The sequence below is a fragment of the Lepus europaeus genome, chromosome 4 (assembly GCF_033115175.1).
Source record: "Lepus europaeus isolate LE1 chromosome 4, mLepTim1.pri, whole genome shotgun sequence".
Lineage (NCBI taxonomy): Eukaryota > Metazoa > Chordata > Mammalia > Lagomorpha > Leporidae > Lepus > Lepus europaeus.
Window position 1 is genome coordinate 2,859,017 of NC_084830.1, and position 14,538 is coordinate 2,873,554.

The 14,538-nt window shown below is 62.7% G+C and overlaps 1 protein-coding gene across 2 annotated transcripts in view; it reads left to right on the forward strand.

The window, feature by feature from the left end:
* The window catches only part of AGO2 (argonaute RISC catalytic component 2), a 91,987-nt gene that overhangs the window by 61,552 nt on the left and 15,897 nt on the right, over positions 1 to 14,538 (forward strand). For both annotated transcript variants that reach the window (XM_062187946.1, XM_062187948.1), the window contains exons 4-13: positions 2,364 to 2,545; positions 4,100 to 4,236; positions 5,088 to 5,222; positions 7,646 to 7,733; positions 8,713 to 8,860; positions 9,309 to 9,428; positions 9,517 to 9,639; positions 10,877 to 11,010; positions 13,263 to 13,447; positions 14,369 to 14,528. In XM_062187946.1, coding sequence (XP_062043930.1) covers positions 2,364 to 2,545; positions 4,100 to 4,236; positions 5,088 to 5,222; positions 7,646 to 7,733; positions 8,713 to 8,860; positions 9,309 to 9,428; positions 9,517 to 9,639; positions 10,877 to 11,010; positions 13,263 to 13,447; positions 14,369 to 14,528 — 1,412 coding nt within the window. The remainder of the gene's footprint in view (positions 1 to 2,363; positions 2,546 to 4,099; positions 4,237 to 5,087; positions 5,223 to 7,645; positions 7,734 to 8,712; positions 8,861 to 9,308; positions 9,429 to 9,516; positions 9,640 to 10,876; positions 11,011 to 13,262; positions 13,448 to 14,368; positions 14,529 to 14,538) is intronic.

Below are 14,538 nucleotides of genomic sequence, written 5' to 3' on the forward strand. Positions count from 1 at the left end.
AGTACCACTGGGTGGGGCTGGCTCCTGGGCCGTGTCCAGGCGGGTTGCTCACCAGTCACCCGTGCACTCTGCCACCTTTGGGTGTCGTTTCTGGACACGGGGACTGCCCTCCTTCCCTGCTGCCTGTGGCCTCTGTCCGTGGAGCCAGGCCCGCACTCTGCCACCTTTGGGTGTCGTTTCTGGACACGGGGACTGCCCTCCTTCCCTGCTGCCTGTGGCCTCTGTCCGTGGAGCCAGGCCCGCACTCTGCCACCTTTGGGTGTCGTTTCTGGACACGGGGACTGCCCTCCTTCCCTGCTGCCTGTGGCCTCTGTCCATGGAGCCAGGCCCGGCCCAGTCCACGCTGAGCTCTGCCCTGTTTCTGGCAGCCACGCCACCGGCCCTGCTCACGCCAGGCGCTGGCCGCTTTCCTGGAGCCCTGCTGCCTGTGTGGCGCGGGGGGCGCATGTTTGGCCTCCTGGGATCTGTTCCCTTCACTGAAAGCAGAGGAGGCCTGGGTGTTGGAGCTGACAGCCTGCCTGTCTCGGTGTCAGTGCGCTCAGATTCCTCCGTCGCTACTGTTGCTTCCCCGTGACAGGTAAAGTCGCAGTTCTCGGGGTGAGGCCGCTGTGTGCGCCCCGCCGGGTCTGCGGGCGTCAGCTGCTGTCCTCCCTGGGGGCTCTCGGTGGTAGTAGAGTGCCTCTCTCTCTCTCTCCCTCTCTCCCTCTCTCTCTCTCTCTCTCTCTCTCTCTCTCTCTCTCTCTCCCTCTCTCTCCCTCTCTCTCCCTCTCTCTCCCTCTCTCCCTCTCTCCCCCAAGATTGATTTATTTGAAAGGCAGCGTTCCAGAGAAAGAGAGCTCGATCTTCCATCTCCTGGTTCACTCCCCACGTGGCTACAATGACAGGGCTGAGCCAGGCTGGAGCCAGGAGCCCCTCTGGGTCTCCCATGGTGGGTAGGGCCCCAGTGCTTAGGCCTCCTTCTGCTCTTCTCCCAGGCCATTGGCAGGAAGCAGAATCGGAACGCAGAGCAGCCAGCTCCCACAGGTGTCCTTACAGGATAGCAGTGCGGCACGGTGCGGCTTTACCCACCACGCCACGCGCCAGCCCCAAGTCTCTCTTGTTTTAATGTTTGTTTTCATCTACTTGAATGGCAGAGTGTCAGAGATCTTCCATCTGCCGATTTTTATCCCTAAATTCCTGTAACAGTCCAAAGCCAGCAGTTCAGAACTCCACTGCGTCTCCCACGTGGGTTTGGAACGTCACCTGCTGGCTCTAGGCACGAGAGCAGGGCGCTGGATCAGAGACAGAGCAGCCCACGCTCCGGCAGACACACTGCCCGCCAGGGTGTTCGGTTCTTGCAGCCTATCCATCTCCTCACTGCCGGCCTCCGGGTGGACCCCCGGGACAGCTGTGGCTTGGGGCCAGCAGGTGCAGCAGTGCTGTGAGTACTGCTGGGCCAGAGGACTGGCGGTGCTGGGGAGGCTTAGGCACCTGCCTGGGGCTCAGCTGCTCAGGCCACGGCCGTGGAGTCTGCTTGCTGCCCCCGTGAGGCTGGGCTGAGGTGTAGCAGGTGGGCCACCTGCACAAACACGCCTGCTCCATCAGGTAACGCCGCACCCGCCAGTGTCCTGGGTCCCTGAGTGGCAGCAGGTGTTACAAGTACCTGGGCTGGGATAGGAGTGAGGCCAGGCAGCTGTGGCCACGGCCCCACGGCGAGGGCCTCTGGCGTGGAACCAGCCAGGGTCACAGCCTTTCTCTGCCATTCGTAGCGCTGTGGCCTGGGCTGTGTTTAAAGCGTGAGCATGTGTTTACATCTGGCGCGCTTGGCACTTAGGGATAAAGTATCTGGTCCATGGTAAGGCAGAGGCTCTGGGGAGCTTGGCAGTGGTGAGTGGGTTTGTATGTGCCACACAGTCAGCGTGTACAGGTGAGCCGGGTGGCCGTGGGCAGGGAGTGCGGCTCACCACGGGCTGAGGCTGGGCTCTGGCTCCAGCCACACGTGGCTCTGTCATTTGCCGTCATTAGGGAGCAGTTAGGAGGTGGCGTTGGGTGTGGTGGTCGGCGTGCTGCTTGGGCTGCTCTGGTCCCACCGCCACTTCCCATCCATCTCTGCTGGGGTTGCCGTAGGCGATGGCTCAAGTGGGAGACCACCGTGGAGCCCCGGGCTCCAGGCTCCAGCCTGGCCCGCTCCTGCCATCGCGATCCCTTGGGGAGCAAACCAGAGGGTGGGAGATATGTCTGCCTTTCAAAGAGCAAGCAGACAAGAAAGGTAACTAACGTTCGAAATGCAGTGTGGCCACACGTGGCACTGCGGGCAGGACTGAGGGCAGTTTTCCTGTCCCCAGGAGCACCCCGAAACTGACCTGTGCGCCTCGCCCCTGCAGGTGGAGCTGGAGGTCACGCTGCCGGGAGAAGGCAAGGACCGCATCTTCAAGGTGTCCATCAAGTGGGTGTCGTGCGTGAGCCTGCAGGCGCTGCACGACGCACTTTCCGGGCGGCTGCCCAGCGTCCCGTTCGAGACGATCCAGGCCCTGGACGTGGTCATGAGGCATTTGCCATCCATGAGGTGAGGGCCCGGGGCACCTGCTGCCGGTCCTGCGCGCTCCCCGCACGGTTTGCCGCCAGTCCAAGGAAGAGCCACTTCTGGAGATGGGGTGCAGATACGGGTTTGTTGGGCACAAGGTGCTAAACGGTGCTGGGATGGAAGAGGTACGGCCCCTGTGGAGTTGACCCTGCAGAACAGATGGCCCCTCTGTGCCAGGCAGCGCCGTGGGCCTGGGGACAGCAGTGTCCCCCGCATGTCCTTTGCTGAGTGTCCGCCCCTGGGAGCCTCCACCTGCTCTTCAGGATCACTGGCAGCGCGGCCATGCCTCAGGCCTTTTATCTTTCTCTGCTCCGTGGTACACCAGCCGTTCCCGTCCTTGGAATCGTGGTGGACGGGGAGGCAGCCGTTGGGGTCTCGCCGTGGGCCCCGCAGCTGGATAGTGCCAGCCCCGGGCACGCCTGGTCCTCGCACCGGGCGGTCTTTCCTCGCAGTGCACCTGCTCGGGCCACAGGGTCCATGAGAGTGCCCCAGGCATAGAGTCCACGCTAGACTGTCCTGGCTGGCCAGCGCTCAGCTCCTAGGAGGGGTGGGGCTGCCTTAGCGGCCGCAGAGGAAATACTGCAGGGCCTCATGGTGGCTCTCAGAGGGAGTCACGGTGCTGGCTCGGGCCAGAGCCAGGATACCCAAGTACAGCCCCCCGCTCTTGGCAGGGACCCTGGCCCGTGGGCTGCCTCTGCTTGGAGCTGCTGGCAGGAGGCATCGGAGGCGGATGGCTGCCGCGGGCTGTCCGCCTGGTCACTGTGTGGCGGGAACTGCGGTTTCTCTTCTCGGAATTCCTCTGGGTCTGTGTGTGGATTCTCCAGTCAGGGAGGAAAACAGCCGTAGGTGGAGCGGCAGGAGTGATGCGCCTCAGGAAGAGTGCGGCCTTGTCCTGGGGACAGGCCCCGGCGCCCGTGCCGCCTGGCAGACGGTCTGCTGCGGCCAGTAGGGTCAGCTCCCCGTGTGTCACTGCCCCGTCCCTCGGGGCACTCTTAAGAGGAGTGAGCGCAGCAGGGAACGGACGCTGGGGCCCTCAGCTGCCCCGTCCCCGGAGGCAGCAGATGTCCCGGGCCTGGGGCTGGGCTGCTCCCGTGGCCTCTGCCGGTTGTCGCCTGCACGCCGCGAACGCTCATTCTCCTCTGTGCTTTTACACACAGCACAGCCCCATTCTAGAAAGACTTGAGATGAGGCGCACAGATGCCTGCACCAGCAGATGGAAAGTAAGCACCAGAGGCCTCGGGGGAGGGGAGGCGGGCCAGGGCCGCGCACGAGGCCGGGCCCTGGGCGGCCGCGCCAGCACTGCGACCGAGAGGCCGCGCCGGGGGACGCCGGGCATCTCGCTTTCCCTGCAGCGAGGCCAGGAGCCCCCAAGGCCGCTGCTTGTGCAGCGTCCCCTCGGGGTAGGCCACGGGTGCAGACAGGAGCGTGGTGCAGTGAATGTCAGACTCTCCATGCGTGCACGTGGCACGGGCGGCGAGCGAGCGTGGGCGGCCTCCCCCTCGTGCACGCCTGACAGACGGGCCCTGTTGGTTTCAGGTACACGCCTGTGGGCCGCTCCTTCTTCACCGCGTCCGAGGGCTGCTCCAACCCCCTTGGCGGGGGCCGGGAAGTGTGGTTCGGCTTCCACCAGTCTGTCCGACCTTCTCTTTGGAAAATGATGCTGAACATCGACGGTAAGCCCAGCCGTGGGGTCCTCGCTGCAGGGTGCGGTCAGGAGGGTGCGCAGGGGCCAGCCAGGGCGAGGCCCTGGTTCCGGAGGTCAGCACCTCCTACGGGCCCCGGCGGCTCCGGCTCGGCACACCTCCTTTCAGCTCTGGGCGCTGCCGTCGCTGTCTCGGGAGACCCCCGGTTGCTCCTCCGTGTCAGACCTCCACTGTGCCTGTTACAGACGGCAATAGGAGCAGACAATGCACCACAGTTAACGTGCCTGTGTCCCGTAGCAGGTGCCCGGGTTCAGTCCCTGGCTCCGGCCCCACAGTCCAGCTTCCTGCTCTGGAGACCCTGGGAGGTAGAGGTGGTGGCTCGAGGACTTGGGTCCCTGCCACCCCGGTGGGAATGCGCTCCCATCTCCTGGCTTCCGCCATCCCAGGAGTGAACTTCCCTCTCTGCCCTCTGCCTCCCAACTCTGTGAGTAAAATAAAAAGTGTGACGATCAGAAAAGGAGATTTTGTCTCCTCGTTTGAGAAGTCATGAAAAGCCCAGAAAGACTCGACAGTCCATCTTGTTCAGATATGCATTTATCGAAGCAGAATTGTGTTTGAGTGAACAGTAGATGTTAGGATAAAAAACCCGTGCCCATAGATCGCCAGTCCTGCCGCAGCCGAGGCTTGTGCTTGTCAGGATCTGTTAGGTGTTGTTTGTTTGAAACCCATCCTCACTCTCAGAGGGCGACCTGCTGGTGCGATGGCCGGAGGGAGCCTCCTCGGGGCTCGTCTGCTTGGCCTGTGCAAGCCCGGGGTCGGCCTGGCCGGCTCGAGCCGATCGAGCATCGGCGCGCAGGTCACGCTCTCGTCTCCACCCGCAGTGTCGGCAACGGCATTCTACAAGGCACAGCCAGTAATCGAGTTTGTGTGTGAAGTTCTGGATTTTAAAAGCATTGAAGAACAACAGAAACCTCTGACAGATTCCCAAAGGGTCAAGTTTACCAAAGAAATCAAAGGTAAGACTCGCGGGCATCAGGTGTGGGCAGGAGCGGGTGGCGGGAACTGGCCTCCAGGTGAGGCCTGTGTTTCAGAACGTTCTGGAACATGAGGCTGGTGTCTCACAGCCCTGGCAGGTGTCTGCCCGGGAGGTCAGGGGTTCAAGGCCTCTAGCTGCCCCTGAACAGCAGACGGGCACAGACGTGGTGAGGCCAAAGCCGCGCTCAACGTGAGCCCGTGTGCTGCCTGCTGGTTCCCGGCCTTTGAGAACAGAGTATCACGAAGGCAGGGAGGGGATCCACTCAGACAGCAAGTGGGGACCACAAGAAAGCTCAGACTCTGTGGATGGGTGGTTCTTTTTATACCCTGGCCCGGGAAGGGTCGTGTGTATGTGCAGAGCCCACATCTACAGCCCGGGAAGGGTCGTGTGTATGTACAGAGCCCACATCTATAGCCCGGGAAGGGTCGTGTGTACACGCAGAGCCCACGTCCACAGCCCGGGAAGGGTCGTGTGTACACACGGAGCCCACGTCCACAGCCCGGGAAGGGTCGTGTGTACGTGCTGAGCCCACGTCCACAGCCCGGGGAGGGTCGTGTGTACACACAGAGCCCACATCTACAGGACAGGAAGGGTCATGTGTACACGCAGAGCCCACGTCCACAGCCCAGGAAAGGTCGTATGTACACGCAGAGCCCACGTTCACAGCCCGGGAAGGGTCGTGTGTACACGCAGAGCCCACGTCCACAGCCCGGGAAGGGTCGTGTGTACACACAGAGCCCACATCTACAGGACAGGAAGGGTCATGTGTACACACAGAACCCACGTCCACAGCCCGGGAAGGGTCGTGTGTACGTGCTGAGCCCACGTCCACAGCCCGGGGAGGGTCGTGTGTACACACAGAGCCCACATCTACAGCACAGGAAGGGTCGTGTGTACATACAGAGCCCACGTCCATAGCCCGGGGAGGGTCGTGTGTACACGCAGAGCCCACGTCCACAGCCCGGGAAGGGTCGTGTGTACACACAGAGCCCACGTCCACAGCCCGGGAAGGGTCGTGTGTACACTCAGAGCCCACGTCCACAGCCCAGGAAAGGTCGTATGTACACGCAGAGCCCACGTCCACAGCCCGGGAAGGGTCGTATGTACACGCAGAGCCCACGTCCACAGCCCGGGGAGGGTCGTGTGTACACGCAGAGCCCACGTCCACAGCCCGGGAAAGGTCGTATGTACACGCAGAGCCCACGTCCACAGCCCGGGGAGGGTCGTATGTACACGCAGAGCCCACGTCCACAGCCCGGGGAGGGTCGTGTGTACACGCAGAGCCCACGTCCACAGCCCGGGGAGGGTCGTGTGTACACGCAGAGCCCACGTCCACAGCCCGGGGAGGGTCGTGTGTACACGCAGAGCCCACGTCCACAGCCCGGGGAGGGTCGTGTGTACACTCAGAGCCCACGTCCACAGCCCGGGAAGGGTCGTGTGTACACGCAGAGCCCACGTCCACAGCCCAGGGAGGGTCGTATGTACACACAGAGCCCACGTCCACAGCCCGGGGAGGGTCGTGTGTACACGCAGAGCCCACGTCCACAGCCCAGGGAGGGTCGTATGTACACACAGAGCCCACGTCCACAGCCCGGGAAGGGTCGTGTGTACACGCAGAGCCCACATCTGCAGCCAGTAGGTTTGCACGGCTGGGCAGGATGCCCCGTGATGGGTGTTTATCATATTTACCAGTTTACGAGGCCCCCTTATCTGCTCACACTTCCCTGACAGGCAGGCGGCTGTCAAGGGTCAGAGCCGGGGCCGGTGCTGTGGCACAGCAGGTGAAGCCGCTGCCTGCAGCACAGTTATCACATATGGGCACCGTCTGAAGTTCCAGCCGCTCTACTTCCCATCCAGCTCCCTCCTATGGCCTGGGAAAGCAGTGGAAGGTGGCCCAAGTCCTTGGGCCCCTGTACACACATGGGAGCCCCAGATGAAGCTCCTGACTCCTGGCTTCAGCCTGGCCCAGCCCTGGCCATTGCAGCCATTTGGGATGTGAACCAGTGGATGGAAACTCTCTGTAAATCTGACATTCAAATCCATACATCTTTGAGGGGAAAACAAGAAAGGCCAGCCGAATCCCAGGCCGTAAAATTCGGACATGACCCCTCAGGGTGTTTTCCTAGCTGGGCCTCTGAGTGCCAGGTGTTGGAGTTAAGTATTCTGTCCCAAACAACCTGGCAAGGCCCAGCAGTCCCCATGTCTGACGTCCCCGCTGCGCCCAAGCCCGTGTGGTCCCCGGGCCAGGTGATGGGAGCGCGTGGCTGGGAGGTGGATCCAGCTGTGGCCGCGGAGTGGTGCGGGACTGGGTGTGCAGCCGGCTCCCGGGAGGGCGGGTTCTGTGCGCAGAGCTGGGCTTGCAGGTGCATGGCGAGCACAGGCACCGACGCCCTCCGTCCCCAGGTCTGAAGGTGGAGATAACGCACTGTGGGCAGATGAAGAGGAAGTACCGCGTCTGCAACGTGACCCGGCGGCCCGCCAGCCACCAGACGTAAGCCGCCTCCCCTTTCCAGGTGCCCGGGCTGTGGGCTACACAGCTCCGCAGAGCCCAGACAACCCCTCGGAGATGCTCAAGCAGCGAGTTCTGCCCGAGGGAGGGAGGGAGGGAGGGCTGGGCTGCCCGAATTTTACAGGGTGGGGGGAGGGTCCTGTTTGCCATCCGGTCCTCGGCCTGCGGGAGTACCAGGAAGGGCTTGGGCGAGCCCGTTCCCTGCCGAGTGGCGTCGCTGCGTCGCAAACGGTCTGGCATCCCGGTTGTCTGAGTACGTGCCTGGCTGCAGAGCGCTGTGCTGTCCTAGGCTGATCTGGTTGATCTTGCGGGCATGGACTTGGCCTCCTGTGTCCAGGGAGGACTTGTTTTTGTCCCGTGGCAAGTGCCCAGGGCCCCAGCAAGCAGCAGGCTGGCCCTGCCGTCTCCCCTGGTCAGAGGCCATGTGGTCAGGGCAGGCAGAGCAGTCGGCACGGAAGCTGGCGCGTGTGGCCTTGTCCCCACACGAGTTCTGCACCTGGCGGCAGCACCACCTCTGCCTCCCATGCCCGCACTCGGGCGTCCCTTCCTGCCTCAGCCCCGCCCTCCCTCGCCCCGTTCTGGGAGCTCCAGCTCCTGGGGACGTGGGGCTCAGCACCTGCCTGACTCCCAGAGTCCCTGCGGGCTGCTGGCGAGGCCCCCACCTGCCTTTGCAGACTTGCCCTCTGCCCCAAACCCTCTCCACGTGCTGTGACGCTGGGCAGGGGTGCTGGCGGCGCCAGCGGGCGTTTTCTCAGCTGCAGACACAAAACAGTGAGTTAGGGGCGCCGGCATATTGCAGGTGACTTGGTTTGGTTTTGACTCTCGGGAGGTGCTGAGTGTTTGCTCCCCACACACCTGAGAAGCAGACACAGGTGAGCAGCCAGTGCAGGGAGCCCAGGTGCGCGGCCCCCTCCCCCGGAGCCCGGGACCTCGCCCGCCTGAGCCGCTGCTCTGCCCCCAGGTTCCCTCTGCAGCAAGAGAGCGGGCAGACGGTGGAGTGCACGGTGGCCCAGTACTTCAAGGACAGGCACAAGCTGGTTCTGCGCTACCCCCACCTCCCGTGCCTCCAAGTGGGACAGGAGCAGAAACACACCTACCTTCCCCTGGAGGCAAGTCTCGGAGGGACGCCCTGGGGCCCTCTGCCCACCTCCTCTCTGTCTTTCTCTCTCTCCCCCTCTCAAATAGAAAAAAAAAATTAAAAAAAAAAAAGCTAACTTACCTCGGGGAAAAATGAAATACTGATGGTAGGAAAGCCACCCTAACTGTTTTCCTACCAAGAGTTTACTTCTCGGGGTCTCTGGTTGGCTGCGTCAGCCCGGTTTCCGGGCAGGAGGCTCCTCCCCTCCCCCAGCCTCCCTTTGCGTCTGCAGCCAGTGTTGGTCCACCAGGCACTTGGCTCTGGGGGCGGGATGCAGCCAGCTGCAGAGGCCGTGGGTTCCGGGCTGGCCCCACGCCAGGGGTTCCGTGGTGAGCCAGCGGTGCCTTGGAGGGCGAGGCCCCCGCCGGCTCCCCGGCCCCCGCCCTGGAGTTGACACCTGTCACCGCCTCTTCCCATAGGTCTGCAACATAGTGGCCGGACAGAGATGTATAAAAAAATTAACGGACAATCAAACCTCAACCATGATCAGAGCCACCGCCAGGTCTGCGCCCGATCGGCAAGAAGAGATCAGCAAGCTGGTGAGCGCGGCGTCCGCGGGCAGTGGCTGGAGGGCGCCAGAGGCCGACAGAGGCCCCGCCTCACCCGCGCTCCTGTTCCCTCCCGCAGATGCGGAGTGCGAGCTTCAACACAGATCCGTACGTCCGCGAGTTCGGAATCATGGTGAAAGACGAGATGACGGACGTGACGGGGCGGGTCCTGCAGCCGCCCTCCATCCTGTACGGGGGCCGGGTAGGTGTGGGGGGGGCGTGGGCGTGGCTGCGGCAGGGACAGGGCCCTCCCCGGCGGTGTGGACCGAGGTCAGGTGCCGGGCAGTCGGACGTCACGGAGCGCTCGCCTTCCCTGGTTGCCATGCACGTTCCAGGATGTCTTCTTGTGCCCCAGCTTTTGTGGCCAGAATTTCAAAGCCCCCTTCCGTGGTTGGGCCCCAACCCATGTCGCATTGTTTTACTGAGACTGGCGCAGCCGCCCCTCGGTACACAGAGCCTGGTATCGGGATGTTTCCAGTCCACAGCACTGTCCAGCCCCATGTGCCCGTGCCCGTGCCCGTGGGGCCGTCTGCTGCGGCAAAGTCTGGGAGACACGGGGATCGTTTGTGGAGTGTGTTTGAGTTCCCCGCAGGCTGGCAGCTGGGCCCCGCCAGGTCCTGCGGTGGTGCCGCAGGCCTCAGGCTGCACCCCTCTCCCACCTGGCCCTTCCTGTCCTGGCCCTTGTCCTTGAGAACCACCCAAAGGCAACGTGGAGGGGCTGCTCCCGTGTCATTGGGAGATGACAAAGCCAGACAGGCGCTCGGCCATGTGCTCCTCGCTCCCGTGAGAGGCGCTGCCGTCTGTGAGTGGCCGGCGAGCTGCACAGCAGTCCTCGTGGGCTGTTTCCCGGCCCGTCCTGCTGGCCTCGCTGCCCTCGCTGTCTTTGTACAGTGGCGGGCCGCGCAGCACCCCTGTGCCCCACTGCCCTGTCCACCCTCTGTCCACCCCCTATCCATCCTTCATCCGGCTCTGTTTGTGTGTCCATCCGCCCTTGTCTCCATCCGGCTCTGTCTGCATGTCCATCCTCTCCATCTGTCCATCTGGCTCTGTCCACGTGTCTGTCTGCCCCGTCTGTCCATCCGGCTCTGTCCGCGTGTCCATCCGCCCTGTCTGTCCATCCGGCTCTGTCCACATGTCCATCTGCCCCGTCTGTCCATCCGGCTCTGTCTGCGTGTCCATACGCCCCGTGTGTCCATCCGCCCCGTCTGTCCTTCTCTTCTCCAGCCTGCTCTGCCCGCGCCCCCACCCCCAGCTGCCCGTCTGCAAATCTCTGCAGGTTGCCTGCAGTGCTGGGCAGGTCACAGATGGGAGACACCTCCACGGTTAGGCTCCTGTCCTTGGGGGCCCCTGGTGGTCTGGGAACAGCAGAGAGTGGGAAAGGTCAAGTCCAGGGGAGCACGTCTCCCACGTTTCCTCACTCTGAGGTCTTGTCACTGCAGAACAAGGCAATCGCCACGCCCGTGCAGGGCGTGTGGGACATGAGGAACAAGCAGTTCCACACGGGCATCGAGATCAAGGTGTGGGCCATCGCCTGCTTCGCGCCCCAGCGCCAGTGCACGGAAGTCCACCTTAAGTAAGCCCCTTTGAGAGCTGGGACCCCTGGGCCTGGGCGGGGTGAGCACGCAGGTGGTAGAGGAAGTAGCAAGCATGAACTGAAGCCCCCGTAGAAGCCTGTCAGCGTCATGCTTCTGGGAACCAAGTGAGCAGGGGCCCAGGAGGCCGGGCGGGGGCTTCAGAAAAGAGGACGCTGGCGGGGTGTTGGCGAGGCCACAGGGCCCCGGCAGAGAGGGCTGCTGGCGGACGTGGCTTCTGCTTTGGGGTCACACAAAGATAGATAATAGATAGATAGATAATAGATAGATAGATAGATAGATAGATAAATAGATAGACACAAAGATAGGTAGATACACACAAAGATAGATAGACACACAAAGATAGATAGATAGATAGATAGATTTATTTATTTATTTGAAAGAGTTACAGAGAGAGGGAGAGAGCGAGTTTGCACCTGTTAGTTCACTCACCTAATGGCCACGACAGCCAGGCCCAAGCCAGGGGCTTCTTCCAGGTCTCCCACGTGGGTGCAGGGCTCCAGCACTTGGATTATCTCGTGCTGCCTTCCCAAGCACGTTAGCAGGAAGCTGGATCAGAAGTGGAGCAGCGGGACTCGAACCAGAGCCCATATGGGAAGCCGGCGCTGCAGGCGGCAGCTTCCCCTGCTGTGCCACAGCGCTGGTCCCAGTCAGACAGACTTAGAGCAGGCAGCAGTGAGAAGAATCGAAATCCAGGCAGCCTCGCCGTACACGGCCATTCCAGCAAGGGGCCACGCTCAGAGGCCGTGGATCTCGGGCCGGTGTCCACGGAGTCTGCCAGAGGATGAGCTGGAAACACAGAGACGGGGTTTAGGAAGCAACACGGACTTGGGGGGTGGGTGTTATGGCCCAGGGGCTCGAGCCACTGCTCGAGATGCCATGTCCCGTATGGCAGCGCCGGGTCGAGTCCTGGCGCTGCTACAGGTTCTGCTCCTGGTCTGGCTTCCCGCCGCCGCACACCCTGAGAGGCAGCAGGTGCTTGTGCCCCACGGGGGGACCCGGAGGGAGTTCCAGGCCCCCATCGCGAGCCTGTCTCGGCCCCACCCCCGCCCCTGCCCCGGCTGCAGAAGGCATTTGGGGAGTGAACCATCTGTCTCTTTACCTTTCAAATACAATGAGAATAAACAAACAAGAGAGATGTCACCCACATATGTTTTCTTAGCTGCCGTGATACGTGAGAAATTGAACACTTCAGCGAGTCACCGCTGCTTCCCAGCGCTCCCTGCTTAGGGTAAAGGCAATGTGATTGATTTATCTGCGGTGCTGGCTTCGTGGCGGAGTGGGTACAGCCACTGCCTGCAATGCCAGCAGCTCGTTGGCACCGGTTCAGGTCCTGGCTGCTCCACTTCTGAGCCAGCTCCCTGCTGCTGGTCTAGGGAAAGCAGCAGAGGGTGGCCCAAGTGCTTGGGCCCCTGCTGCCCACATGGGAGTAGCTCCTGGCTCCTGTCTGATCCAGCCCCAGCTGTTGCAGCCATCTGGGAGTGAACCAGAGGATGGAAGATCCTGTCTCTCCCACTCTTTCTGTAACTCTGACTTCCAAATAAATAAATAACTTTTAAAAAATAGGAAGATTTTGGCCGGCACCACGGCTCACTAAGCTAATCCTCTGCCTGCGATGCCAGCACACCAGGTTCTAGTCCCGGTTGGGGCACTGGATTCTGTCCTGGTTGCCCCTCTTCCAGTCCAGCTCTCTGCTATGCCCCGGGAGTGCAGTGGAGGATGGCCAAGTGCTTGGGCCCTGCACCCGCATGGGAGACCAGGAGAAGCACCTGGCTCCTGGCTTCAGATCGGCGCAGTGCGCCAGCCATAGCGGTCATTTGGGGGGTGAACCAACAGAAGGAAGACCTTTCTCTCTTTCTCTCTCTCATTGTCTAACTCTGCCTGTCAAAAAAAAAAAAAAGGAAGATTTTTTCATCCAGATCTCCCACGTGGGTGGCGGGGGCCAAGCTCTCAGGCCACCTTCCGCTGCTTTCCACCGCACATTAGCCGGGAGCTCAGTCGGAAACAGAGTAGACAGGACACGAGCCTGGGCCCGTGGGGATGCCGGCTTATCTGCTACACCACAGCGTGGCCCAGCTTTTATTCTTAGACCTAAAATAGAAGCTGTGGACCGGGCTCCCTGCCTCCCGAGCTGCTGGTGCTGCCGGACCTGTGGGTCGTGTGCGTCCGGGGGTGTGACCTGGCTCTGTGGTCCCACGTGGTGCCCCTGGGTGACGCGAGCCGGGTCCCCCAGGTCCTTCACCGAGCAGCTGAGGAAGATCTCGAGAGACGCGGGCATGCCGATCCAGGGCCAGCCGTGCTTCTGCAAGTACGCGCAGGGGGCCGACAGCGTGGAGCCCATGTTCAGGCACCTGAAGAACACGTACGCCGGGCTGCAGCTGGTGGTGGTGATCCTGCCCGGGAAGACGCCCGTCTACGGTTGGTGCCCGCGGTCTCGCGCGTCTCTGGCTGTGCGTGCGGCCTGCGCCCCTTCCTGTGTCTCCTCGCTTCACAGCTGAGCAGGGGGAGGGGCTGGGTGGCCGTCGGGCCCCATCTGTCAGGGCTCAGGGCCCCACCATGTCTGTCCAAGTCACAGTCCTGGGGACCCAGCAACCCCGGGGCTCGTGGCGGCGTCTGCTGGCGTCCCATGCCCGTCTGCACTCTGCGGACAGGTGTCACGGAGCTCCCACTGAGTCAGCTACAGTGGCCTGAGCCCCTGGAAGGCAGAGATAAGCCACGCACAGCTCCTCTGTTCAGGAAGGCCCCAGGTGGCAGGTGGGCGTGGCGGGGGTGCCTGGGGCAGAGGGAGCCGCCCGGGATGCCACAGCGGTCTCCAGTGACCCCCGTGCAGCCGGGGACGGACCGCGGACACGTGAGAGCCGTGCTGCTGGCCGCCAAGCCCAACCTCCAAAAAAAGCAGGCGAGAGGAGCCGCGGCGTTGGCGCTATTAATACTGCCCCGGAGTCAGTGTTTCCAGAGCTGCCAGGGAGCGTCGCCCAGCTGCTTCCTGGAAGTGTCCAGGGTGGGGGTGGCCGCGTGGCTCTTTGATGTCAGAGTCGCATCTGCCAGGGATTGAGGAGGCTGCTCTTTTTATTTTTAACAACGCGAGTGTGCGTGCTGGCGCGAGCCCTTTGATAGGTGTCGTCCCGCTCAGGAATCCCAGGCCCGCGGTGCTCCTGCGCTGGCGGAGCGGGAGGAGCCTGCCCAGCCTCCCTTGCTGATGCGGGTGGGACAGGGACTGGCATGGGGGCGAGCTGGACCTCCGCCTCCCCTCCCTGCGAGGCCGCCGGGGCGGGGGCGGGCGGCCGGCGGAGCCAGGTGCCAGCGAGAGCTGTGCCTTGTGTGTTTTGGCGTCCTCAGCTGAAGTGAAGCGTGTCGGGGACACGGTGCTGGGCATGGCCACGCAGTGCGTGCAGATGAAGAACGTGCAGAGGACCACGCCGCAGACGCTGTCCAACCTCTGCCTGAAGATCAACGTGAAGCTGGGTGGCGTGAACAACATCCTGCTTCCGCAGGGCAGGTGAGGCAGG